The sequence below is a fragment of the Delphinus delphis genome, chromosome 18 (genome assembly GCF_949987515.2).
Source record: "Delphinus delphis chromosome 18, mDelDel1.2, whole genome shotgun sequence".
NCBI classification, from domain to species: Eukaryota; Metazoa; Chordata; class Mammalia; order Artiodactyla; family Delphinidae; genus Delphinus; species Delphinus delphis.
Genome location: NC_082700.1, coordinates 67,088,653 through 67,115,352, shown reverse-complemented (window position 1 = coordinate 67,115,352; position 26,700 = coordinate 67,088,653). Strand labels below are relative to the sequence as shown.

Sequence of the window (26,700 nt, the reverse complement as noted above, 5' to 3'; positions counted from 1 at the left end):
TTATACACACTGTATCGTGATTTAAAATTCATTTATTAATATAATTCATGGTGACAGTACTTTGAAAGCTACCAGTCTAAGGAGACATTTGAACTTGTGGGTTTCTCACATCCAACCCCACGTGGTTTATCAGTCCTGGTCCACACGATGTCAGTGTTGGTTGTAGTCCTTCAGTGGTCCTACACACCAGGATGGGTTTCTGTGGAGATCTTGTTTACTTGTAACAAGGTCAAAGCGTGGCAGTCACGAGTGAGCTCACCTATGAACTTAACTTTTAGAATTGTTTAGAAGATTGTGAGACCATGCGACTGAATTCTGTGCTCAGCATCTGGCATGTAGCAGGAATTAGGTCCACATAACCCACTCTATTAAAGATGTGCCCAGCACTATTTATAGTGTTTTTCTTTGTTTTACCATAAAATTTACATTTAAAATGTAAATCTCCTACATTGTTTAGGTGATTAGAGTGACCTAAATAAAGCCAATTCTGTGATTTAAATAAAATTTCAGACCCCCTGTTCACAATCTATCTCTTTCCACCCCTCCTCTGACTTTTTCTCCAAGTGGTATTTTTTTCTTGGATCTTGAGAGCCTTGTGGTTAAAGCAGAGATGAGAATTTTGTGGGAAAAGATCTGCAAAATGAATTTCTTAGAATGATTTGGGATAGATGGCTCAGCCCTCAGGCCCAGACCTTGCCTAACAGAATGAATGAGCCAAGTTATTGACTCGACAAAAGTTTTCCCTGAAGTGCTCTGTGAATTTAATAAAGCAGGATAGCTTTTTTTTAACTCTTAAAAAAAATCATTTTATTGATCCTTTACCATACAAAATTTATTCAAATTACACCCATTTTGAAGTGGTAAGATCACAGCTAGAGAACAGGTTACCCTGTAACTAATCTATTTACAAAATCCATCATAAAAGCTAAAGCAGGATGGCTTTAACTGACTTGTTTAAGAAGTCATCTTACCATTCTCTTCTGTACTCTCTTTCGCATATACAACGCTAGGGATGCTTTTGGGAACTTGCTGTGTTGGACATAGTGATATGCTTTGTAGAGATAACTGTTGAGGATAGAGTGACTTCAGGAGAAATTCAACTTTAAAAAAAAATAAGTTGCAGGTGTACAATATAGTGGTTCACAGTTTTTAAAGTTTAAACAAATAACTCCATTTATAGTTACTATAAAATATTTGTGGGACTTCCCTGGTGGTCCAGTGGTTAAGACTCCGTGCTTCCAATGCAGGGGACGTGGGTTCTGATCCCTGGTTGGGGAACTAAGATCTTACATGCCGTGTGTGTGGCCAAAAAAAAAAAAAAAAAAAAAAAAATTGCCATATTCCCCTTGTGCAATATATCCTTGTAGCTTATTTTATACCTAATAGTTTGTACCTCTTTTTTCTTTCTTTCTTTCTTTCTTTTTGGCCTCCCTGTGGCATGTGGGATCTTAGTTCCCCGACCAGGGATCGAACCCACTCCCCCTTCAGTGGAAGCATGGAGTCTTAACCACTGGACCACCAGGGAAGTCCCTAGTTTGTACCTCTTAATCCTCCACCCCTATGTTGTCCCTTTCCCTCTCCCCACTGGTAACCACTAGTTTGTTCTCTGTATCTGTGAGTCTGCTTCTTTTTTGTAATGCTCACTAATTGTATTTTTTAGATTCCATATACAAGTGATATCATATAGTATCTGTCTTTCTCTGACTTATTTCACTAAGCATAATGCCCTCCAAGTTCATCCATATTGCTGCAAATGGCAAAATTTCATTCTTTTTTTATGGCTAAGTAGTATTCCATTGTATATATGTGCCACATCTTCTTTATCCATTCATCTGTTGATGGACACTTACGTTGCTTCCATGTCTTGGTGATTGTAAATAGTGCTGCTATGAACATTAGGGTGCATGTATCTTTCTGAATTAGTGTTTTTGTTTATTTTTGGTTATATACCCAGGAGTGGAATTGCTGGGTCATACGGTAGTTCTGTTTTTAGTTTTTTGAGAAACCTCCATATTGTTTTCCACAGTGGCTGCACCAATTTACATTCCCACAAACAGTGTACGAGGGTTCCCTTTTCTGCACATCCTCACCAACATTTGTTATTTGTGAGGTTTTTTTTTTTTTATTATTGATAGCCATTCTGACAGTTGTGAGGTGATACTTCATTGTGGTTTTGATTTGCATTTCCCTGATGATTAGCAGTGTTGAGCGTCTTTTCATGTGCGTGTTGGCCATCTACATGTCCTTTTTGGGGAAATATCTATTCAGGTCTTCTGCCCATTTTTAATTGGGTTATTTTGTTATTTTGTTTTTTTTTTTGCGGTACGCGGGCCTATCACTGTTGTGGCCTCTCCCGTTGCGGAGCACAGGCTCCGGACGCGCAGGCTCAGCGGCCATGTCTCACGGGCCCAGCTGCTCCACGGCATGTGGGATCTTCCCGGACCTGGGCACGAACCTGTGTCCCCTGCATCGGCAGGCGGACTCCCAACCACTGAGCCACCAGGGAAGCCCGGGTTGTTTGTTTTTTGAGGTTGAGTTGTATAAGCTGTCTATATATGTTGGATATTAACCCCTGATTGATCATATCATTTGCAAATATTTTCTCCCATGAAGTAGGTTGTCTTTTCATTTTGTCCATGGTTTCCTTTGTTGTGCAAAAGCTTTTAAGTTTCATTAGGTCCCATTTGTTTATTTTGCTTTTATTTCCTTTACTTTAGGAGACGGATCCAAAAAAATATTGCTATGATTTATGTCAAAGAGTGTTCTGCCTGTGTTTTCCTGTACCTAATATGTACTATTTTTTTTAACAATTTAAGACATTATTCATGTATTATACAATTTACCCTTTTAAAGTGTACAATCCAGTCGTTTTCAGTATATTCAGAGTTGTGTATTTATCACTATAATCAATTTTAGAAAAATTTTATTACCCCCCAATGAAACCCTGTACCCCTTAGCTGTTGCCCCCTAATCCCACCCTACCCAGCCCCCCAGCCATAGGCAACCACTAATCTACTGTCTCTACATATTCTGGACATTGTATACCAACAAAATCATACAACATGTTGTCCTTTGTGACTAGCTGCTTTCATTTAGCATCATGTTTTCAAGGTTCATCCATGTTGTAGCATGAATAATATTCCATTGTATGGGTATACTGCATTTTGTTTATCCATTCATCAATTGATAGACATTTGGGTTTTCACTTTTTGACTATTATGAGTAATACTATTAAGAACATTCATACACAGACTTCTGTGTGGACATGTGTTTTCAGTTACTCTTGGGTATATAGCTAGGAGTGGAATTGCTGGATCATATGGTAGCTCTATGTTTAACCGTTTGAGGAACTGCCCAACTGTTTTCCAAAGCAGCTGCCCTATTTTACATTCCCACCAAAAGTGTATGAGTGATCGAGTTTCTCCAACAGTTATTATTTGTCTCTTTTATTTTAGCCATCCTGGTAGGTATGAAGTGGTGTCTCGTGGTTTTGATTTGCATTTCACCAGTGACTTATCATTTGCTTGTTGGCCAAATGTGTATCTTCTATGGGTTTTGTCTGTTTTTAGTTGGCATGGAGGGATGGCAATATCTGTAATCTGTCCAATTGTTATGTGGAGACTGGTTTCCCAGAAAAGTTTCACACTTCCCTGACATAGTTAAGTCCACTTACACATCAGAGAATGCTTACTCAAAGTAACGTTCTTTTAAAACCAATTATAGTTAAGCCATATCCCACCCATAGGCTGTGTATAGAAGAGAATCTTACGAAGGCTCTGAATTTTGTGTCTTTGTAAAAAGAAATTAAAACTTTTTAAGGAGTCAGGTAGAAAATGGAGTTTTATAAGCTTTCAGAAGTGGGGATATATGATATATCTAGTTCTTTCTGACCCACTGGCCTAGATAAAGGAGTACATATTTTATTTTGTATCTTTTCATTCTGTTTTTTCAAAACCATAGGAATATTTTGAAAAATTCCTTTCCCACCTATATTTTGGAGAAGTAACCACTGTGGTATCTTTATTTCTTATTATTTGCTTTTTGATTAATCTGATTGAAAGTCTGATGATATTGCATACTTATAATTTTTTTATTTTAATTTTATTTTTTTCTTTAAAAACGTTTGTACCTTTTGACCATCTTCATCCAATTCCTCTTCCCCCTCCCCCTGCCTCTAGTAACCACAAATCTGATCTCTTTTTTAATTTGTTTTTTGAAGTATAATTGCAATAGTTTTTAAAATGGCGAACTCAAATTTTATGTTTATGTTTTCCATTTTATTTCCTTTCCTCATTCGTGTTGAGACAAATATTTCTATACTGACACAATGACAGTAAAAATTTTTTAAATATTCAGCTGCTAAAACATAAGATACAAGTACTTGAAGTGTGTGGAATCTGAATTTTCTCTCTTCACATGTAAGAACAACTTTCCAATAGCTGTAACTCCGTATTTGAAGCACATGAACTGTTTTCATGAGCGCATTTGTACACGAATTATGCTGCATATGTTTTATGTTGTTTAAACTCAGTATATCTTGCCACTAAGTGATTTCTTCAGATGTCTGCCTAAAATAGAATTTCCTCGGAAGAGGCTGGGGGAGGCCAAGAGGAGGTCACTGTGAGTTCTAGTCTCACTTTGCCATTGTGAGTTTGCTCTCCTTCCTTGTTTTTTGCTTAGTGTCTCATTTACAGTTGGACCTCAGCGCTTGCTGTATTCATTGTGCTTTTCTGGGCCATCAGCCCCCCTCCACTGAGCCCCTCCCCTACCAGTGTGTTCAGTGAGGAATAAAGCTTTGCAGATAGCTCTTTTGGCAGCTTCTCATATTTGACATATGATTGGCATTTATGGGTTTATTGATTTCTCTTCAAAAAACTGAGTTCCCTCAGAAACCATGGTTTTGCTCCATGACCTCCCATAACAGTGACTGAAGTTCTGACTTTGCCTGCAGCTTCCTGAGCTGAGGGATAAATCAGCACCTGTATAAATACTGTTGGTTCGTTCATTTTGTAGCTCGAAATGAAGAAGTAGAAGTCATCTATGAATCAGAAATTTAAATCTCAAGCTGTCTTTTTTTTGTGTGATGGTACGTAGTTCAAAGGGTTTTTCTAAGAAGTTCATTACCAAGTGTTAATGAGGAAATATCGTAGTTATTAGTTATATAAACTATAGTATATAAACTAATCTAATATAAACTATTTGAAATAGGAGAAAAATAAGCATATGAAATCTGTTCCTTGGGCTTGTCTGCCCTCCGTGAGGGGCAGGAGGAGAGAAGGGGAGAAAAGACTAGTTATCCTCCTGGTTTTCTGTTATTTCACATCAGTTGTTCCTGGAAGTCATAGGAGAGCAGTGCCTAGTAAGTAAGTTGCTTTTCTTTTTTTTTAATGTATATATAACATGCCATATACATAACATAAAATTTACCATTTTAACTTTTTAAGTATCGTTTGGTGGCATTAAGTACATTCACATTGTTGCGTAACCACCCATCTTCAGAACTGTTTCATCATTACAGACAAACCCTGTATCTATTAAATAACAACTCCGCATTTCCTCTTCCCCTCAGCTACTAGAAACCACCATTCTGCTTTGTGTTTCTATGAATTTGTCTATTCTAGGTACCTCCTATGAGTGGACTCATATAGTATTTGTCTTTTTGTGACTGGCTTATATATTTCACTTAGCATAATGTCCTCAAAGTTCATCCATGTTGTAGCATGTGTCAGAATTCCTTCCTTTTTAAGACTGAATAATATTCCATTGCATGTATGTACCACATTTTGTTTATCCATTCATCTTTTGATGGGCACTTAGGTTGCTTCCACCTCTGGCTATTGTGCTGTTATGATCATGGATGTATATAAATATCTCTTTAAAATTAGGCTATCAGTTCTTTTGGGGATTGACCCAGAAGTGGAATTGCTGGATCATAAGGTAATTCTCTATTTAATTTTGTGAGGAATTGCCATACCCTATTTCAAAGTGGTTCACCATTTCGCATTCCTACCAGCAAGTAAGTTGGTTTTCTTAGTGCAAACTTTTCTTCCTTTTGGAGATCTGTTTTATTTGAAAAGTTGTTTAACTTGGTCTCCTGTCAAAAAAAGGAGGATTCTTTCCCCCTTTTTCGGGAGACTGGTCATCTCTGGAAGACCACCGCCCTCAGTTCCATGGAGCCTGAGTTGGTTGCTTCCACTCCATTTTACCTGGTCACCCAATGGGCATGCAGGTATTCAGAGCATCCCACAGGGACTGGCTGCCTCGTTAATGCTCCAGCACCAACACAGAGACACCTGTGTAACTTTGCATTCTCTGCTTCTGGAAATGATTAAGTACCACTGTTAGCAGCAGACCTGACTCCAGTATTTTATGTGGTCATGACTTTAGAGATACATTTTTTTTTTTTAGCAAAATTAATTGTTTCACCACAGTGGTACAGACAGGAGTGCAGACTGGGGCTCTCTCAGGGGTCTGACACCCTCCTCTGCACCACTGTCCCTACACCCACCTTCATCTCTGCTCACCTAGAGGTAACAGTCCTGGCATTTCAGTGTTTTGAGGTGGGAAAGATAAACGATGGATAAAAGTTTTTGGATACATGGTAAGTCTACCCACTCTCCTCCAATCAAATTTTAAGGTTTATGTTCCTGAAATACACGGTGGTGGGAAAGTTTTCCTTTTCCTTATTTTTTAAAAAGATTTTTGTTTAATAACACTTCCATAATTTCCCTTATTAAAAAAAAAAACTTTTTAATGATCTTGACTGCAGCCTCCACTCCTTCACCAACTATCTTAACTCCCTTTTCCTGTTCCAGCACCCACATTTCTCTCTTTTAATTAATTTTTATCACTACAAGTAATTTGTAGTTTGAATTTATTAGATCTCACATTCTCATATGCATGAATTTTATGTAAGGGATGCTTGTATTTTTGGAAGAACTATCTCACTCTTTACTCTTAATATCAGGGAAGAAAAAAATTTAATTTGGGGTAAAAGGGAGAAAGGAGAACTACATTTATTGGGCATGTGGTATATACTAGGCCCTGTGCTAGACACTTGACTTATGATTGATTATTACTGATTGAATAAAAAATAGGGTGTTGATAGATCAAGTTATATAAGGTTTCTTTGTTCAGCAGAATTCACTGCATTAACATATGAAATATGGACTGTTAGGGATGGAAATAAGCTCTTTGTCTGGACTGGCCATCATAAGGGCACTTAAATAGAATAAATGACCTGTTAGATTGAATTCTACCCATACTCTATTTATTTATTTAGGTTTAATGAAGTGTGGCTATATCATGTGTTGTGTATCATTACATGAGGTCTTCATTTCAGCACTTCAGAATGGACAGAATTCCACTCCCTTCCTGGCCCCCTAAGGTAGAACCCAAGGTCTGACCCGGGTGGAAGGCTTATTATATCTGTTTGAGATACAATAGTCATTCCAGTTTGTAGTTCAAGATATTTTTAGGGGTCACTTCAGATTCTTCTTTATCCACATTTTTCTGAGAAAATATTAAGTAAATCTACCAGTCAAACAAATCTGACTATTAGAAGATACTTAAAACAGAAAGATACTTGGCAAGGCGAGAACTGCAAATGGGAGCAGCAGCTCCAGATGGGTATGCTTCGGGTGGGGCCGGGGGTGTGTGCTCAAAGCTTGAGACCTGTTTGCTGTGGTCTCTGTGACCGGATGGCTGAGGTGTGTTGTGACCCCCGATGTGGCCAGCTAATCTCCCTGGACTTACTGTTCATACAGGCTTTCTGGTGTTTTGTGCAGCGTGGCGCCCCTTTCCCAGACCTAAAATGCGCACCCGAGGGCAGCCCCAGGTACATCCCATGTTACTTGGTTAGTGTATTCCTGACAAGTGGGGCCAGAGCAACGTTCAGACGTTGCTGAATTTGTTAAGCAAGGTGGCTGTTTCTAGGTGCACGGTAAATCCCTTGTGAAGTATAAAACAACAGCTATTTCCGTGTCTATAGCAATGTCTCGGTTGAGTTCTCTCCTGTGGTTTTATTTGAACTTGAGAACCTTATGTGGTAGGTAGAATAGATACTATCCTCTTCGCCTCTCCTATTTTAAATAATGGTTTTATTGAGATATAATTTACCGTTGGAGCCACTCCACAGAAACAGGATTGACACCTGCCCCCCTCCCCCCAAATTTGCTTTGGATGTTGAGACTAATGACACCACACACACACACACACACACACACACACCCACCCACCCACCCACCCACCCACCCACCCACCCACCACCCAGGAGGGTGTGAAAGGCTTATTACTCACATAATGAAGCGCTCTGAGGGGAGCAGGGCTGTACCCAAGCACGTCCTAAAGTGGCGTGGCTTGACTGAGCAGGGAAAGGAGACTGGCTTGGGGGTTTTGTGGTGGTTGGGGGGTAGGGCGGGGGTGAGGGTTCCTGAGAGTGGTTTGAATTTCCCTCTGGCACTAAGGGAGGGAGCCAGCCTGGCACTCCTTGTCCTTCGCCCACAAAGGGAGGGAGCCAGCCTGGCACTCCTTGTCCTTCGCCCACAGGGGAAGAAGGAGAGGTGAGACTTAAGAGCTATTAGCAGTAAAACATCAGAAGTGGATTCGGGCTCTTTGTTGTATCCACATACAACAAAATTCACCTTTTCAAAGTGTTCTTTATCCAGCACAGGGAATATAGCCAGTATTTTTTAGCAGCTATTAGTGGAATATAACCTTTAAAAATTGTGAATCACTATGTGGTACACGTGTAACTTATAATATTGTACATAAACTGTACTTCAATAAAAAAAAGAAAAAGTGTTCAATCCAGTGGTTTTTAGTATATTCACAGACTGTATATTGTGTATAGATAGCATGTATGCTAGAAACACTAATTTCTGAACATTTTCATTACCCCTAAAAGAAATTCCGTACCCGCTAGCAGTCCTCCTGCGTTCCCTGGTAGCCACAAAGCTACTCTCTATCTCTATGGATTCGCCTGATTCTGGACGTTTTACTTAACTAGAATCGTATAATATGAGGTCTTTTGTAACTGTCTTCTTTCACTCTGCGTGACATTTTCCAGCTTCATGCACATCGTACCGTGCACTTGGACTTCATTCCTTTTTTTGGCCGAGTAATATTCCACTGTGTGGTCGTACTATGGTAGTTATAGTAAAAGATGACTGACTTGGAACATCTGAGGGTGAGGTGATGATGGGAGAGCCAGATATCATTATTAGCAGGAGAGGAAGACATGGGCTTGGATCTCAAAGGGAGTCAAGGGCAGACATCCAGTCTTGGATGTTGTATAAATTAGAGGTGGCATTTCAAGATGTGAGAGTAAACGTGATCTCCAAATTGAAATATGTACTCTGTAGGTAGCTGAAATGGTTGCCAATAGATACCATCCATCTATTCATGTCCTCTGATGGAATTCATGGTAATTATCATTTTAGACTAATCCAAGATCATTATGATGCAGAAGAATCAGTGAAACCAGACACACATTTTGAATGATTCATTTTTGTCATGCTTCTATTAGCATGAAACTCATTTTTTGGCCTTGTTGAATCCTTTGCTCTAAACGTTTTCTGTTTTTCTTGCCCACTCATTTTGTTGGTTGGAAAATGATTAATATTTAAAATTGATACAAGTTGCTTAAATGCTTAAGGAAACATTTCTTTTTCCTCTGAATGACTGTTAGGAAATTGTTTCATTCTCTTCCATTGTTTTAAGTATTAACTTAGGGTTTTTTTTTTTTTTTTTTTTTTTTTTTAGTAAATCAAATAGAATATACCAGCAGCTTCAAATTTGCTTGGTTATCATTTATGATCCTTTGTAAAGTTCAAACATAATCTTTTATATATTGAGCAGTATTTGCTGGCTTCTATACCCAGGTTGTCTAAAATAAGTAATAATGGTAAATTAAGTTTAAATTTCTAGGTATTATCTTTATATTGAATTAACTATTACTTTTTTGTGTGTGTGTGGTACGCAGACCTCTCACTGTTGTGGCCTCTCCCGTTGCGGAGCACAGGCTCCGGACATGCAGGCTCAGCAGCCATGGCTCAAGGGCCCAGCCACTCTGCGGCATGTGGGATCTTCCCAGACCGGGGCACGAACCCGTGTCCCCTGCATCGGCAGGCGGACTCCCAACCACTGTGCCACCAGGGAAGCCCAACTATTACTTTTTAAATTGTTCCCCTTATAGTACAGAAGTTAGGTTAGTTGGTGAGTCTTCTGAAATCTCAAGACAGACAATTTTTAACCCAGGTGTTTAGTCTTTTATAGTCTATAGGATTCAGTTTCTGTGTAGATAAGTTTCCATGTTATTTATCTGCCAGCACTGGGATGTCACATGAAGACTTAGATCTTATGATATCAGGGCTTGGGTGTAATCTTGAATACTGTAGCTCTTTTTTTAACCGAATTACCATTCTGAAGCTGATTGCTTTTGACCACATATAGTTATTCTGGTTTTGTTTGCTTGCTTTTTGCATGTGGCCGGTATCTCTACTCCTTTGATCTCTATAGCTGTTTGATACCCTGCATAAAAATTCAGGAGATAGACGAATCCTAGACTTTTGCTTATCTATTGGCCTAATAGGTAAACTAACCATAGAAAGCAGAAATTTTAGAATTAGGTGACTGCATGGTATTCTCTAAAGATTTGCTTTCACTACATCACACAGGTTTCTGTTACCAACCTGCAGGTACTCAATTATTATAATTCACTCTAACTTTGAAATCTGTAGATAGAAAATGAAAACCATCTGTTGCCTTGTGAAGTAAGGAAGAATATCAGAACAGATTTTAAAAGAGCAGTAACTCTTTTCTAGATGCATGTTGTAGGTGGGAGGGGTTTCCCCTGTGTGTTCATCGTGGTCTTTTTACATAATTTGCTTTTCATTTTCTAGAAGGAAAGTGGCAAGAGTCAACTTGGTATTATATCAATGACGAGCTTTCCTATCAGCCATCCCCAAAGATATATATACAAGGTAGTGTAGTGTTACTGAGTTCAGTCTGCAGTGGAAGGACCTGGATTACTTATGCACCAAAAATAATAACCTTGTTGCCTGTGGGACTTCAGTGTGCATTTACCATTGCATACCAGGGAGCTGCTTCAGAAGGTGCCAGGTAATCCTGTATCCATCTTCTCATTTGCATCTTTCGGTACCAGGCATAGGAGAATTCTTCCAAGCAGTGCAAACTTGCTAGCCCCCTCTCTAGCAAAGAGTGGAAATGGGCAGAAGTCAAGATTGACACAGCAATTTCATGTTCCCTTGTGGTTTGCTGTCAGCAAGCTGTTACCCACACACGCAAAAGGTTGTTTGAAGTGGGCTTACACATGTTTCCATAGCAGCAGTCATCTTAGTGATTCCTCTCGTTTTCGGACTTTTTTTTTCTTTTGCTTCCCTATTCCTCGCGGATGCAGGATTAAACAAACAGCATATTTAGGTCAAGGAAAGAGATGTTTGCTAATATAGATGCTAGGCTAAGCATTCTGGGAGGGAGGTTTCTTGCAGCAGATGAACATTCTTTGTGCCTTCCAGCAGCATCTGCAGCAGGGTGGCTGTCTGGCACCGTCTTTTTCATTTTGGGCAGGTTCTGAGATTCAGAACAATCCCAAGCAAATCCCAGGAGCCGGCAGTTTTCCAGTAACCACATGTAAATCTTCTGCTTATTTGTTTTTGGTACTAACAGTGAAGCAATCTATTGGAAAAGCAATACTTTAAAGGTTTTGGTGCATCTGAAGGTGTGTCATCCTGTTTTTGCACCACCCCTCCTGTTTTACACTTGGAGCTTGGATTTTTTTGTCAGGCTGCTGGGCAGAAGCGGAATCTAGTACAACAGCTCGGAGCTTCCCTTCTGTTCTGGTGTCGGCAACTGCCTGTCACGAAGATGGTGCAGTGGGAGCCTGCTCTGAAGAGCCAAGGAAGATGATGTGGAAATGGAGTAGAGATTGCTAGAGACCTGAACATCCACACCTTGGGGATGGGTTGCACTACTAGTGTGATTCTGTTTAAAGGCATCCGCACCGTTTTTGAAAGAAACTGTGCTTATATGTGCAAACAGCAAGGAGAGAATAATGCCCTTGAATACACAGCATACAATTGGACAAAAGAAGATTCAGAACTATTGATCTCCTCCTGTCTGGTAAATGCTGTCTCTTAATTAACAAGTAGTTTGCTGGTGTTAGGATAAACTAGTCTTTACCTGTAAAGCAAATATATTTATCTCAGTGTGCTTATATATATGTAGCTTGTGTGTATGAATGGGTAATTAGTGGCCTTAAAATTAAATTATGAAGTGCCTGTTTGTATGTGTGAGAATGTCATGTGTTAATCAAATCTGAAATACATACAGAGAGAGCAGCTGGAGTAAGATATTTGGTTACAGACCAGTTTTCTAAGTTAGCTCTGTGAGCTTACATGTTCTTAGTATAGTTCTAGAAATAATACTGGGCAAAGCCTGTATTTAAGGTCTAATAGAGTGAACCCTCTCCCTATGATGGTGAATTACTCAGTCCCTTTACATCTTAGCCTTTTACCTGGCTAGATTTTCCTTACTAATGTCTTGTGGTTAGTCCTTTGAGTCAGGGGGAGAAATGTAAAGGGAACATGAAAGAAAATTGTAATGTAATGGGTGTGAGAAAAATATTTGCAGTTTTATTATTTTAAACCCAGCTATTTATAATTTTGTGGGTGAAGGCTCTTGAGAGTAAAAGGAAGCTTAGCTGACGCCTCTGTGTTCTTTCCTCCTTTCCCAATGCACAAGGAGGTGTCAAGTCACAGATGGGTGTGCCTCTCCATGGCCTTCTCACAAATACCAGGCTCATGAGAAAGCTGCATATTGGTCTCCTCCTCCCTCAGGATGCCTTGCCATTTTTCCTTGTTCTTCTCACAGTGTGTGTCAAAACGAGTGGGGAATAATACACGTGGGAGTTTCTGTGTGTGGGGCTGGCCAGCAGGATCTCGGTATGGCGAGGGCAGGGTGTGCGGAAACCCCAAAACCGTTCCTGGTCGTTAGGCTGCCATCTGAGACTGAGAGGCTGGCGTGCCATATGCACCTCCGGATCGTACCGGGTCGCCCCAGCCTTGCAGAAGCCCCTAGAGGGGATGTGTTTTGTGGAGAGGCTTATGTGATGTTAGCTCTCAAAATCCTTGGGAGGAAAGAAAAGGAGAGTATCGCATGAGCATCAGTTGCGTTTTGGAAGGCAGTGAGTGTTATGCGTGGGTATGGAATTTAAGTGGTGCTGTTTTAACTACTAAATATTTTAAACCCTAAAGTATTTTGGGATATGCTTTTGAGAATAGCTGGTTTCAGAGATTAGAAGGACTGGCTCATTACAGTGTCTGTCCCAGGAGTGTAGTCCATAACCCTGACAGCCGTGGGACTGCTTGGCCCGTGATGCCAGTGCCTCTCCCATGCCACCAGCTTCTGCTCCCTCAGGCCACACTGACTTTTGTTTGGTTAACCTGCCTTTGGGAGACTCTGCATGTTTTTCTTTTTCTTTTATTGTGTGAAGGAATTCTAACCTGCCGGGGCCTTTGTTGGTACTCTGGGACTGGATTCTGAAGCACAGGTCCTGTGCCTTTGGTCAGATGCTCTCTGCCACCACCCTCACCCACACCAGCAGACCCCGGAGCACAACAGGACCGTGTGTGCATGTGGCCGAGGTGCTGTGGGTGGAAAGATGCACCCTCTCACTCCAAACTGGTCTCCCTGCCCCTCTCCTTGGCCCTGTGCCTTCTTCTCTACGTGGCAGACAGTGGTCCTTTGGAAAGGAAAGTCAGACCATCCTTCTTCTGCTCAGTCAGATCCAGAATCCTTACGGGGGCTTCCAGGTCCATCCCCAGCCTGCCCACCAGACCCTGTTTCCTCCTTGTCACCCTGTTTCCTCCTCATTCTCCTCATTCCTCTCTCACTGGCCTCTTCCCTGGGATCTCTACCCAGACGTTTACCTGGTCCACTCCAGCCTCCTGCAGGGCTTTTCTTAGATCTCCCCATGGCAGCAAGGCTTCCTTGACCACTGGTGTAATCCTGCTGCACCCCCAGCGCACCCTTCTCTGGGTCCTCGCTATAATTTCTTCATAATATTGATCTCAGCTGACATACTGTTAGGCAAGAATAATAGCGTAAGTGTAGTAATAGTAATTAGTGCTGTTACTTATGGTACTTAAACAGGAATAAGATTTATGATGGCAGGGATTTTTGTCTGTTTTACTTACCGCTCTGCCCTCAACAGCCTGAACAATGCCTGATTCCTAGTAAGTCCTTGGCTAATAAGTGAACTCTGATGAAATGGTTTTATGGTCCTGAACTTGAACTTGGAGAAGCTGTTGAGAAGATAGGTTATCTTCTAGAACCAGTCTTTCTTGGAGCTACCCTAAGAAGTTATGTGGTCCAAGGCTGGCCATTCCGTGGGTTTGCTATGATCCTTGAGTGACAATTGATTTGATAATACTATCTTTGGATATTGTCCACACTAGCTCTGTTGAGACCTGTTCTGTGGCATGGGCATTTGAGGACCTTCTCATCCTTTGGTTTGATCTAGCCAAACCCTTTATTAAGGGAGCCCTGCCCATCGGCCGTCCCTTGGGCCTGCTCCATGCAAAGTAGGTTGACCTTCTCATCAGGCAGATGTGCGTCCTTGTCAGGCGCCTCAGCATTGGTGGGGAGGATGTCTGTCCTTCCTCCAGCTCAGGTGGTGACGCCAGCCTGTGGCTCGACCTTAACTGTCAGCAGGTCAGCACTGTACTTCACTGCTCCTCAGGGTATAACCCCCACCCCCGTCACTCAATGCATAACAAACCTTGTGGAGGAAAAGTAATGTTCATGTAGCTACCATTCTTCTGGAGACTCTAAAATACCGGAGATATCTGCCTATCTGTCAGAAACCAACAGGGGTGGACTGGCTCATTTTGGCCTCAGAGGAATTGCTGCTCCTGAACTAAGCTTTGCATTTTTCTCTTGCCCACACTGAAGGACATCATAAGAAACATCCTTAGAAAAGTGATGTCTGCTATGAGGGTGTTGAGGGCACTATAGTGTAGTGGTTAAGAGTGGCGACTCTGGAGCTAGCCTTCAGGGTTTGAGTCCCAAATCCACAACTTGCTAGCTGTGTGACTTTGGGCAGTTTACTTAACCTCTCTGTTCCTGTTTCCTTATCCATTAAATGCAGATAATAACAGTGCTTATTACCTCATAGGGTTATTAGATGAGTGAATATGTCTAAAGTTCTTAGAACAGTGTTTTGCACGTAAGTTAGTGCTAATTGTTAGCAATTATAATTACTTCTATTTTTTAGCGTTCCTTTTATGAGGAGCCCTGGAAGAAATTTCTTGTCTTCATGCTCTGAATGGTTTTGCTTTTCCTGAGGAACTACTTCATTTTTATTTTATATACATTATGATTCATGTAACTGACCTCAGCCACCTCTTCAGTTGACTGTTAAAAGAAAGCTTATCTGAGCTTCCCTGGTGGTGCAGTGGTTGAGAGTCCGCCTGCCGATGCAGGGGACACGGGTTCGTGCCCCAGTCCGGGAAGCTCCCACATGCCGTGGAGCGGCTGCGCCCGTGAGCCATGGCTGCTGAGGCTTAGCGTCCGGAGCCTGTGCTCCGCAATGGGAGAGGCCACAGCAATGAGAGGCCCGTGTACCGCAAAAAATAAATAAATAAATAAATAAATAAAAGAAAGCTTATCTTTTAACAGTTTCACAATATGACCCGATTCTAACATACATAGGCTCTTTCAAAATGATTTGTTTTATATTTCCCTTAAACTTTGCTTCTTACTTTCCTGTATGACTATTTTGTTGCTGTCTGCTTCTTCTCATCTGCTTATTAAAATACTTTTAATCCTCTTCTGTATGTTTTTATGTAAATCACTTTAAATCCTTTTGAAACAAAGCAGAGTATGAATTAATAAGTGAATAGAGAACTGTAGTGAAGAACAAACCTTCAAGGTGGCTCTGAAGCAAAATCAGATGTCTTTTTTTAATGTTAATTTAATTCCGTAAAAATCTAATTTTATTAAGCTTGCTTTTTTTTACGTTTTGTTTTCACACAAGTTGTGTGCTTTGCTGTGCCAATGGCTACATCAGAGTTAAGACAGTTTTATATAATATTCACTTACAGCACATGTAGCGCTTAAGCTACACGTTACATCTTCATCCGTTACTAAAAATCACCTGGGTGACTTCTTTAAAAGTTACACTATAGCTCATTAAAAATCAGATGTCTTGAGCGCAGACGTTAGCTTTATAGTAAGGCTGCAGCTGTGCGATCTTGCACAAGAAGGTTCTCTTTATGTCTAAAAGGCATGAATTAGCCCCGTGGCGGGTGGTACACTGGGAAAAGGGCTTATCTGGAAGTTGTGGACTGACTGAATGTCCAGTGTGCCACACTTAGATTTTGATTAGTAATTCTGCCACAATGGAGGGACGGGATTGAGTTGGGGTAGATTGTATTCTTGAGTATAGAGTTTTCTAAAGTCTTTCTTTTCTAATTAATGGAATGTCCAGGTTATTCAAGAAACACCCTTGAGTGCTTCTTTGTGCCGGGTGCTGGATGTACAGGAATGATGAAGAAGCTCAGGTCCCCACCGGGGGAAGTTGACATAGAATGCACAGGGCACGGTCAAGGACGTGAGGGCTCGGCTTGGCCCAGGCACCTTCCATGAGGAGGGGCAGCTTGAGCTGAGACAAAACACTTGTAAATCCCATTTTTCCTTGTCTGTGAAGGTTTGTGATGCACCCAGCCCTATTGACTAGGACTTGCCCTGTTTTACTCATAGCCAGTAATAGAATCTTCTCTTAATGTTTCTGTGGAGGAATTGAGGACCTGTGGGATTATGCTGTACCATGTTCTCTTTTTGCCAGTTGTAACTGACGTGAAAGAAGTCACTTAGTTATACCCTTGATGGCTGCTGGGATTTTGTCAGTAGCTTCATAGAGAGCACGTTGCTGCAAGTCACAAGGAGAGAAGACAAACTTTCTTGTCCTCAATTTCTTTTGTGACATGTTGGGATAATATATTGATAATTTTACCCATGGTAAATTGATAGTTAATCTTTTTTTCTTACCTCCTTAAAGCTTTGAAGTTTTTCATGGTTTTCCTATTTCAAGATGTGCTACACGTCGTCAGCATGTTCTCAGCCTTTACTGCTGTGTAGGATTTTATCAGACCACTTTAGTCTCCCCAGGCTAAACAGTCCTTCCTAACGTAAAGCACCTATTGGCTTTGAAAATCCTTTGGTTTATCGTATGTGCACTGTGCAAAGAGAACAGAGTTGAAGGCGATACGGCCATAAGAGCCTGCGGTCCTGCTTGTACGTGTCTGTGCAGCTACAGGGATAGATGGGTTGCGGGAGCGTAAGGGGAGATAACGGTATAATCGATGACGGGCTAAGTGAAAAGTGGTATAATACCTATCAGCTTGAGGCAGCGGGGAAAGTAAAGGCTAGATCTTTATTTTTTCAGATGTTCTCTCATAACTGTTTCTTGCACTGTTACTAGTGTCTTGAATTGTAAGAAAGCGGAAACCTGCTTGGCCACCTTCTGGAACACTCCTTTGGTTCTAGGTCCGGTCACGGGGCCGTGGCTTTCGGTAGGCTGTGTTTTCCATTTTATTTCTAATTATCCTTCCTCATGATGCCCAGTGGATTTCGTTGCCTATTTTGATCACAGCAGTAAATTGGGCTGATGTTTTCAAGGAACAGTCTGCTCTGATTCCTAGATCCATTTCCTGTGTCCTGAGATTGCGTTGCTCTATTGATGCTGCTTTTTGTGAGTGCAGCCAGCATGAGCTAGCAGGAGCGAGTATTGTACCTTTCCCTGGTGCTTTTTAAAAATTTACCGTCTTTTTAATATTTATTAAATCATAAGCAGGAAATTTAACATTCATTGTAGAAACTAAGCGTGCTGTGTTTGCTACACGGAGGTAACCACTGATACAAATATTTTGAGGCAAAAACCTTCAAGAACTTCATCCATGTATAGTGTTGTTCATAAAAGTTACATATGTAATGGGTGTCTGTGGACTAAATTTTGTTGTTTCCTTCCACCCCCAGTTCATATGTTGAAGCCCAAATCCACAGTATGACTGCATCTGGAGGTAGGGTCTTTAGAAAGTAATTAAGTTAAATGAGGTCATAAGGGTGGGGCCCTAATCCAATAGGACTGTGGCCTTCTAAGAAGAGTAAGAAATCTCTCTTTCTCTGCCATATGAGCACACAGCAAGAAGGCAGCTCTCTGCAATCTAGGATGAGGGTCCCAATCCAGGATGAAGTTCAAAGTTAGGCCACCCTAACTTTGAACTTCAGCCTCCAGAACTGCGAGCAAATAAATTTCTGTTGTTGAAGCCACTCAGTCTTTGGTATTTTGTTATGACAACCAAAGCTGACTAATACATAACAATATACATGTTATTTTGTTCTATAGTCTTGTTGTTTGCTTTAAATAGATATCACAAACATCTTTCTATGTCAATGAGTATACATGTATATCTAATTCTTAATGGTGTCATTTCATCGTATGGATGTGTCTTAGTTTATTTCGGGCTGCTATAACAGAATAACATAGATTGAGTGGCTTGTAACAAATGTTTATTTCTTATAGTTCTGGAGGTTGGGAAATCCAAGATCAAAGCAGCCATAGATTTGGTGTCTGGCGAGGACCCACTTTTTGGTTGTCTTCTTACTGTAACTTCATGTGCAGGAGGGAGTGAGGGATCTCTTTGGGGCCTCTTCTATAGAGAACGCTAATCCCCCTCATGAGGGTTCCACCCCCAAAGGCCTCCCCTCCAAACACCATCACATTGGGAATTAGGTTTCAATATATGAATTTTGAGGGGACACAAACATTCACATTGGAGGAAGTGACATTTTATTTAACTTATACCCATTATCCCATTTTTTTTCCAATTGTAAATGCTGTGATAAACATCTTTGCATGTGTACTTTAAACAGTTGTCAAATTATTTTCTTAGCATAAACTTCTAGACTTGGAGTAGCTGGGTCAAAGTATATTTGCTTTTTTTTTTTTTTTTTAAGTAGCTCTTTATTGGAGTATAATTGCTTCACAATACTGTGTTAGTTTCTGTTGCACAACAAAGTGAATCAGCCATATGCATGCACATGTCCCCATATCCCATCCCTCCTCCCTATCCCACCCCTCTAGGTCATCGCAAAGCACCGAGCTGATCTCCCTGTTCTACGCTGCTGCTTCCCACCAGCCAACTATTTTACATTCCGTAGTGTATATATGTTGATGCTACTCTCACTTCGACCCAGCTTTGCCCTCCCACCGCATGTTCTCAAGTCCATTCTCTATGTCTACCTCTTTATTCCTGCCCTGCAACTAGGTTCATCAGTACCTTTTTTTTTTTTTTAGATTCCATATATATGCGTTATCATACAGTGTTTGTTTTTCTCTTTCTGACTTACTTCACTCTGTATGACAGACTCTAGGTCCATCCACTTCACTATGAATAACTCAATTTCGTTTCTTTTTATGGCTGAGTAATATTCAGCCATAAAATATTGTATTGAAGATGTGCCACATCTTCTTTATCCATTCATCTGTCAATGGACATTTAGGTTGGTTCCATGTCCTGGCTATTGTAAATAGCGTTGCAGTGAACATTGTTGTACGTGTCTCTTTCTGAATTATGATTTTCTTAGGGTATATGCCCAGTAGTGGGATTGCTGGGTCATATGGTAGTTCTATTTTTAGTTTTTTAAGGAAGCTCCATACTGTTTTCCGTTAGCTTTTGCACAGCAAAGGAAACCATAAACAAGACAAAAAGACAACCCTCAGAATGGGAGAAAATATTTGCAAATGAAACAACAGACAAAGGATTAATCTCCAAAATATACAAACAGCTCATGGAGCTCAATATATTTGCTTTTTAAAGGATTTTTGTATGTATAGCCAGATTGTCCTCCAGAAATATTGTTTTGAGATTTTTAAAAATTGAAGACAAGAAAATTTGTTTTCTCTGCTGTAACTTCAAGCAGTTTGCCTTCATAATTGCTTTTTTTTAAACATCTTTATTGGAGTATAATTGCTTTACAATGTTGTGTTAGTTTCTGCTGTATAACAAAGTGAATCAGCTGTATGTATACATATATCCCTATATCTCCTCCCACCTTCCCTATCCCACCCCTCTAGGTGGTCATAAAGCACTGAGCTGATCTCCCTGTGCTATGCGGCTGCTTCCCACTAGGTATCTGTTTTACATTTGTTAGTGTATATGTGTCCATGCCACTCTCTCACTTTGTCCCAGCTTATCCTTCCCCCTCCGTGTCCTCAAGTCCATTCTCTACATCTGCGTCTTTATTCCTGTCCTGCCCCTAGGTTCTTCAGAACCACTCTTCTTTTTTTAAGATTCCATATATATATGTTAGCATACGGTATTTGTTTTTCTCTTTCTGACTTACTTCACTCTGTATGACAGACTCTAGGTCCATCTACCTCACTACAGATAACTCAATTTCGTTTCTTTTTATGGCTGAGTAATAATCCATTGTATATATGTGCCACATCTTCTTTATCCATTCCTCTGTCGATGAGCACTTAGGTTGCTTCCATGTCCTGGCTATTGTAAATCATTATTGCTTTTTATTAAGCTGTTGATGGAGTTATCTGCTCAACAGAATAATATCAACTTAGATTGCTGTATACTTAGGCAGTAACATAGTCATACCAGGGTTCAAATTAGTACTACTTTTGCCTCAACTTCTGGAAGCATGACCACTAGCATTCTTAAATATCCCCGTAGAATTCTGAAATGTTCCATTGTGGGGGGCTGGAATGTGTTTGTTCTGGGGGGTCATCAACCTTTTAGAGTTGGTAGCTATTTCATAGATACTGAAGAGGGAAGAGCAGAGAAATACTGAGTAGAAACAGATGAGTAGGGCTGTTACTGCTTTTGCTCAAGTCTTTTTAGGTATTCCAATAGCTGGTTTATGTTTCTCCCATTGATCTGGTGAGAAGCAACAACTTTTTTGCGTTTTTAAAAGTAACGTTGGTCGTCTTTCATATTTAGAATATGTAATTATTTTAGAAAATATAGAGACTACAGAGAAGAATAAAGAGGAAAACAAAATCAGCCATAATCCCACAGCCCTGAATTAATTACTGCTTAACATGTAGTGTATGTTTTCTAATATCTTTCCATGCTTATGCAAATATAAAAAATGGTATAATATTTCATAAATAATTCCGATGCCTTTTTCTCTTGTCATTTTTTATGGCCATTTACTTACGCCTGTAATGTTCTGCTAACACAGTGTTTAATAAGTGCATAATATTCCATTGTAATGCATATACTAGAATTTATTTAAATGCTTTTCTTTTGTTAGGCATTTAGGTTGTTATAAACTAAGCTTATTGAAGACATCTTTACCCAAACATATTTTTATGGATCTGTAATTATTTTCATAGGCTAGATTCATAAACATGAACTTGTTAAGGCAGGAATGAATTTTTTAAAGGCCCTTTAAGGCATATTGTTTTATTGCTTGATGATTGATCCAAGTTACATTCCTAGCACCAGTGAATATTAGTCTTGTTTTATATATGATGATTGCCAGGATTGTTTTGCCAATTTGAGAGATAAAAGATACAATTTTGAAACTCAAATCCTTTGTCATATTCTTTTCAAGTATTTCTCCATTTTGTCATTTGCCTTTAATTTTGTTTACCTTCTTTATAGTACTTATTTTACTAATAGAAGTTTAAATGTATGTGATAAGCATAAGAGTCTTTTCCTCTGTGATTTCTTCCATTACTTTTTTTTTTCCCCCTTATTTTTTTGGCTGTGTTGGGTCTTAGTTGTGGCACACGAGATCTTTGTTGAGGCATGCAGGATCTTTCATTAAGGCCTGTGGTCTCTTTGTTTCAGTGCTCGGTCTTCTCTCTAGTTGTGGCATGCAGGTTTTTCCTCTCTAGTTGTGGTGCGCGGGCTCCAGAGCGTGTGGGCTCTGTAGTTTGTGGCACACAGGCTCTCCCCTTGAGCCGCACGAGCTCCATAGTTGTGGCTCGCTTAGTTGCCCTGCAGCATGTGGGGTCTTAGTTCCCTGACCAGGGATCGAACCTGTGTCCCCTGCATTCGAAGATGGATTCTTTACCACTGGACTACCAGGGAGGTCCCTCTTCCATTACTTTTATACTTAGAAATTCTTGCCTATCTCAGATCAGATATTCACCAGTATTTTCTTTTGGAACTTGTTTGCTTGCTTATTTATTTACTTACCATTTGGCTTTTTTATCCAAGGGGCCTGCTTGCCAACTGGTTTTGTTAATAAAGTTTTATTGGCATTTGTTTTCATGTTGTCTATGACTTCTTTCTTAGTGGCAGAATTGAGTAGTTGCGGTAGAGGTCTATATTATTTACTTTCTGGATTAAAAGATTTATTAGCTGACCCTTTATAGAAAGTTTGCCAATCCTCGCTTTAGTCAATCTAGAATTTATTTGGTATATAGTTTAGTTGAGGCCCTAACTTGATTTCCTCCTTACTCCCAACACTCATTTTTCCCATTCCTGTATTTTGAATAATCCATTCCTTAGTCATTGATTTGTGATCCTGCCTTCATTATGTTTTATGTTCCTTTATGTACTAGGCTTTGTTTGGGAACTATCCTTTGTTCATTATAGAAGCAAACTTCTTATCCAGCTATGAGTTCAATTACAGTTTAGTAAAAATGGAAACAAGAAATTTGAAGAAACAAATTCTACATTTTAAAGATTTATCTATAAATAGGCTATACTGCATAAGTTGCTGATTTAGGTAGTTTTATAAAGCAGGTATTGGTAAAGATTCAGGGGCTGAGGGTTAAGGATTGAGTGTAGGGTTAAGTATATTTGTAAATGTGTTTCCTTGTGAAATCCCCTGCTCATAAGGTAGCTCAAGCTTGTCTTAATAAGGAATCTCTGGTGCATTTTGATGAAAGAAATTCCAATGTGGCAGCTGCATCCTCAAGTGACCTTGGTTTGAATCTACATGTTTTGTGTATCCGGTCTCTCCTAACAAAGGGAGTCCCAGCAAACTATAAGCAGAGGTACTACCAGAGTTTCCAAACCAATTGTGTTGGTGTCTGCAGGAAATTTATCTGTATCCTAATAGATGGAGAGTGAATTGTAGTTTTTCCTTTATACATTATGTGAATTCTAAAGATAATTGATTTCCCTCCTTGCCTACGTCTTATGTGTGTGTTAAGTTTTTTGTTTTTTTTTTCGGTACGCGGGCCTCTCACTGTTGTGGCCTCTCCCGTTGCGGAGCACAGGCTCCAGACGCGCAGGCTCAGCGGCCATGGCTCACGGACCCAGCCGCTCCACGGCACGTGGGATCTTCCCGGACCGGGGCACGAACCCGTGTCCCCTGCATCGGCAGGCGGACTCTCAACCACTGCGCCACCAGGGAAGCCCTGTGTGTTAAGTTTTAGATATGCATATGTCTGTGTGTGACTGTCTATTTGTGTATGTGTGTGTATTTTTTGTTGTCACCTCAGTACTGAAATATTGGATAAAGGGGTACTTTACTTTTTTCGCATGTCAGTGAACAATTCAAGGCTTTATCCTCGGATGCATTTCAATAAACATTTGTTTCTCTGCCAAGGAAAAACCCATATCCTAGAAAACTGAAGTAGATGTGACTTGTGAACCTAAGCAGAGGGACATGGTAGTTGCTGACGGATAGGTTTTCTCTGCTTTTCTAGAGTATGTTCTGCCTTTACAGGGTCTGTTTGCTTGTACAGTTCTAAGATGTGGGCTTGGTGGCAGTCCTTGCTAATAGTTTTATCCTTCTGCACGTTTGGTATTCCTTGTGTTTTCTAGGCTTATGAAATAGGTAACAGCATCATCAAAGAAGTTGCCTTACAAGTGACTCTTATTTCTCTGAGCTTTCTGTACTGTCAAAGAGCGATCAGAAGAGAACCCTGAAATTGTTTTCTTGTTTTTTCCCCTCTACTGGAAAAGCTATTTCCTGTGCTCCCAACACTTCTGACACCAAATATGTGGGGTTTATCCCTCATGTTAAACAATTTGGACGCCAACTACTCAGAGTTAGTGCAGATCCCACAGGTCAAGGGCTCCAGGGCTCACAGGTTTTCACCTGTGCTTCTGACCAATCAGCTGTAAGTCAGGGTTTCCTACGTCCCCGCTCCTTGGATTCGATAATTTGCTACAATGGCTCACAGAACTCAGGAAAACACCGAACTTACTATTACTGGTTTGTTATAAAAGATACAACTCAGGAACAGCCAAATGGAGGAGATGCATGGGCCAAGGTATGGGGAAAGGCTATGGAGTTTCCATGCCCTCTCCAGGCATGCCATTCTCCTAACTCCTCTATGTGTTCACCAACCCAGAAGCTCTCCAAACCTCTGTGTTTAGGAGGCTCCATTATGTAGGCATGATTGATTAAATCATTGGCTATTGGTTATTGAACTCTATCTCCAGCCTCTCTCCTCTCCTGGGAAGTCAGGAAGCAGAGCTGAAAGATACAGCCTACTATTCACAGGATTGGTTCCTCAGGCAACCAACCCCTCCTGCTCTAAGAGTCACCTCATTAACATAAACTCAGGTATGGTTGAAAGGGGTTTATTATGTATAACAAGATACTTCTGTCACCCCTGTTAGTCACGGAATTACAGGAGTTTTAGAAGCTCTGTGCCAGGAATCAGGGCAGAGACCAAATAATTCGTATTATGTCACACCCAATATCCATTGGATACCTTTTAATACAATGGTGAATAAGCCACAGTCTGTGCTCTCAGAAGGCCTGGAGATCTACGTGGGATGCAGGCTGTGATGGAGATAAGCCTAGCTACCATGAGAAAACCTGCAAGGGACTCCTAGCTCACCTTTGGGACAGAGTCAAGGAAGACTCCTGGAGGAGGTGATGTCTGACTTGAGTCTTGAAGAAGGTAAAGAAGTTAACCAACCAAAAGGGTAGGAGGACGTTTCTGCATAAGGAGCAAAGTCCTAGGGAGGGAGAGCTGAGACCTCCTTGTAGCTGCTCTAGTTTCATGAGGCTGGAGAGGGCTCACTGGGCTGAAAGTACAGTGGTGACCAGTGCGGCTAGAGAGGTAGCATGGACCAGATCATGGTGGGTGTTTTGGAACTTTATTCTAATATTGGAGGAGAACCATTTGCTGAAGGTTTTAGATTAGGAAATACATGGTCAGACTGATGTTTTAGAAAGATCTCTCAGACTGTAGAGTGGATGATGGGCTGGAGAAAGAGGGTGTCTGAAGATGGGGACACTAGTGAGGAGGCCTGGGCAGCATGATGACAGGCAGTCGTGGCCGGACTAAGGTGGCTGGTAGTGGAGATGGAGGGTGGTATCTGGATCTAAGAGATAGTTAAATGAGAGAGAAAGGAGTCAAGGGTGTTCAAATGTCTGCCTTGGGCACCTCCAGGCTGCCGTCTACAGAGCTGGGGAACAGCTTTGAAGGAATGAGTCTGGGGAAGTTGGGATGGAGAGGAGGATTTTATTTTGGGTCATCCTGAGTTTGAGGGGGGCCATGACTGTTGGGCTGTAGGTAGAACTGTGGATCCCAGCCTGGTGAGGAAGGCATGGGAGTGGACAGAGTCTCCTGGTGAGAGAGCTGAGAGTACCGAGAGCCAAGGCCCCGGGAAGGGCAAAGGAAGGGAGTTGGAATAGTTGTCTAGAGTTGAGTGGTCAGGGAGGTAGAGCATGGTGAGGTTTGCATCTGGAAGCAGGATTACAGCCCCCTAAATGCCCAGAGCTTGAAGAACTTTGCCTGCATATTTTTGTTTAAGCCTCCTGCCTCTAGAGCACCGGCAGAGTCATCTGAACCACTCACAGAAACGTTTAGTGAGCTGTGTGCACAGTATCCTTCTTGCACAAGGTACGTATCCCCTCTGCCCTTTAGAAGGGTCTTAAATAGTGGAGCAGAGGAATAATTGATCATTGAATAAAGTCATGGCCCCTCCTTCTACCCTTATCAGAATAGCTGACGTTTATTGAGTGTTCACTAGTTCTCATGCACTGTTCTAAGCTCCATATGTTTATTTACTCGTTTAATTCTTATGACAACCTGGTGAAGTACTCGTGTTACCTTAATCTTATAGATGAGGAAACCACATCGGGGAACAAAGAGAAAGGTGAATAAAGTGTAAAGTCATATAAGTAGTTAGTAGCACAGCTGGGATTCAAACCAGTCATTTAGTTGCAGAGCCCTGTGCTCTTAACTGTCATACCGTAGAGTCCAGCCTTCTGGTACAGCACACATGGGGTGTGGGAAAGTACTCAGAAATGAATGAACCTCGTAACACTGGATGAGTGAGAAAAAGATGAGGCAGGACAAGGAGCCCAGTCCAGCTTGGGAGATAAGAGGAAACGTCAGTAGAAAGCAATAGCTGAATTCCACAGGAGGTCGAAGGGTGTGTGGAACAGCTGATCGGGGGCTACTGGGAAGGACCGAAGAGAAGGTGGCATTTCAGGGGGTCTTGAAGGATAAACGCAAACCCTGAAGGCATTAGGGTGTGGTCATGCGTGGGGAGGACCTGTAGCCAAGGGGAACAACGTGCTGGGAGGTGTGCAGGGAGGGCTGAGCGGCTCAGAGCTGGGTGTGAGGTGAGTTGGCCTGTCTGTGAAGAGCTGCCTCATGTGCTGAGCAACCAGTGTTCAGTTTGGAGGCCCACGGGGCCCTGTGGGGTTAGACCATCCTCCTCATGCCAGAGT

At 41.1% G+C, this 26,700-nt stretch overlaps 1 protein-coding gene across 6 annotated transcripts in view; it reads left to right on the top strand.

Moving 5' to 3' along the window:
* Positions 1 to 26,700, top strand: part of DOCK9 (dedicator of cytokinesis 9) — a 378,503-nt gene that overhangs the window by 153,146 nt on the left and 198,657 nt on the right. Inside the window, exon 1 of one of the 6 annotated variants that reach the window (XM_059995766.1) lies at positions 10,334 to 12,141. The exons of the other annotated variants lie outside the window; for them this stretch is intronic. Within the exon in view, the coding sequence (XP_059851749.1) occupies positions 11,980 to 12,141 (162 nt within the window). The 5' untranslated portion in view covers positions 10,334 to 11,979. Of the gene's footprint in view, positions 1 to 10,333; positions 12,142 to 26,700 lie in introns of those variants that run through there. 6 annotated transcript variants of the gene reach the window in all.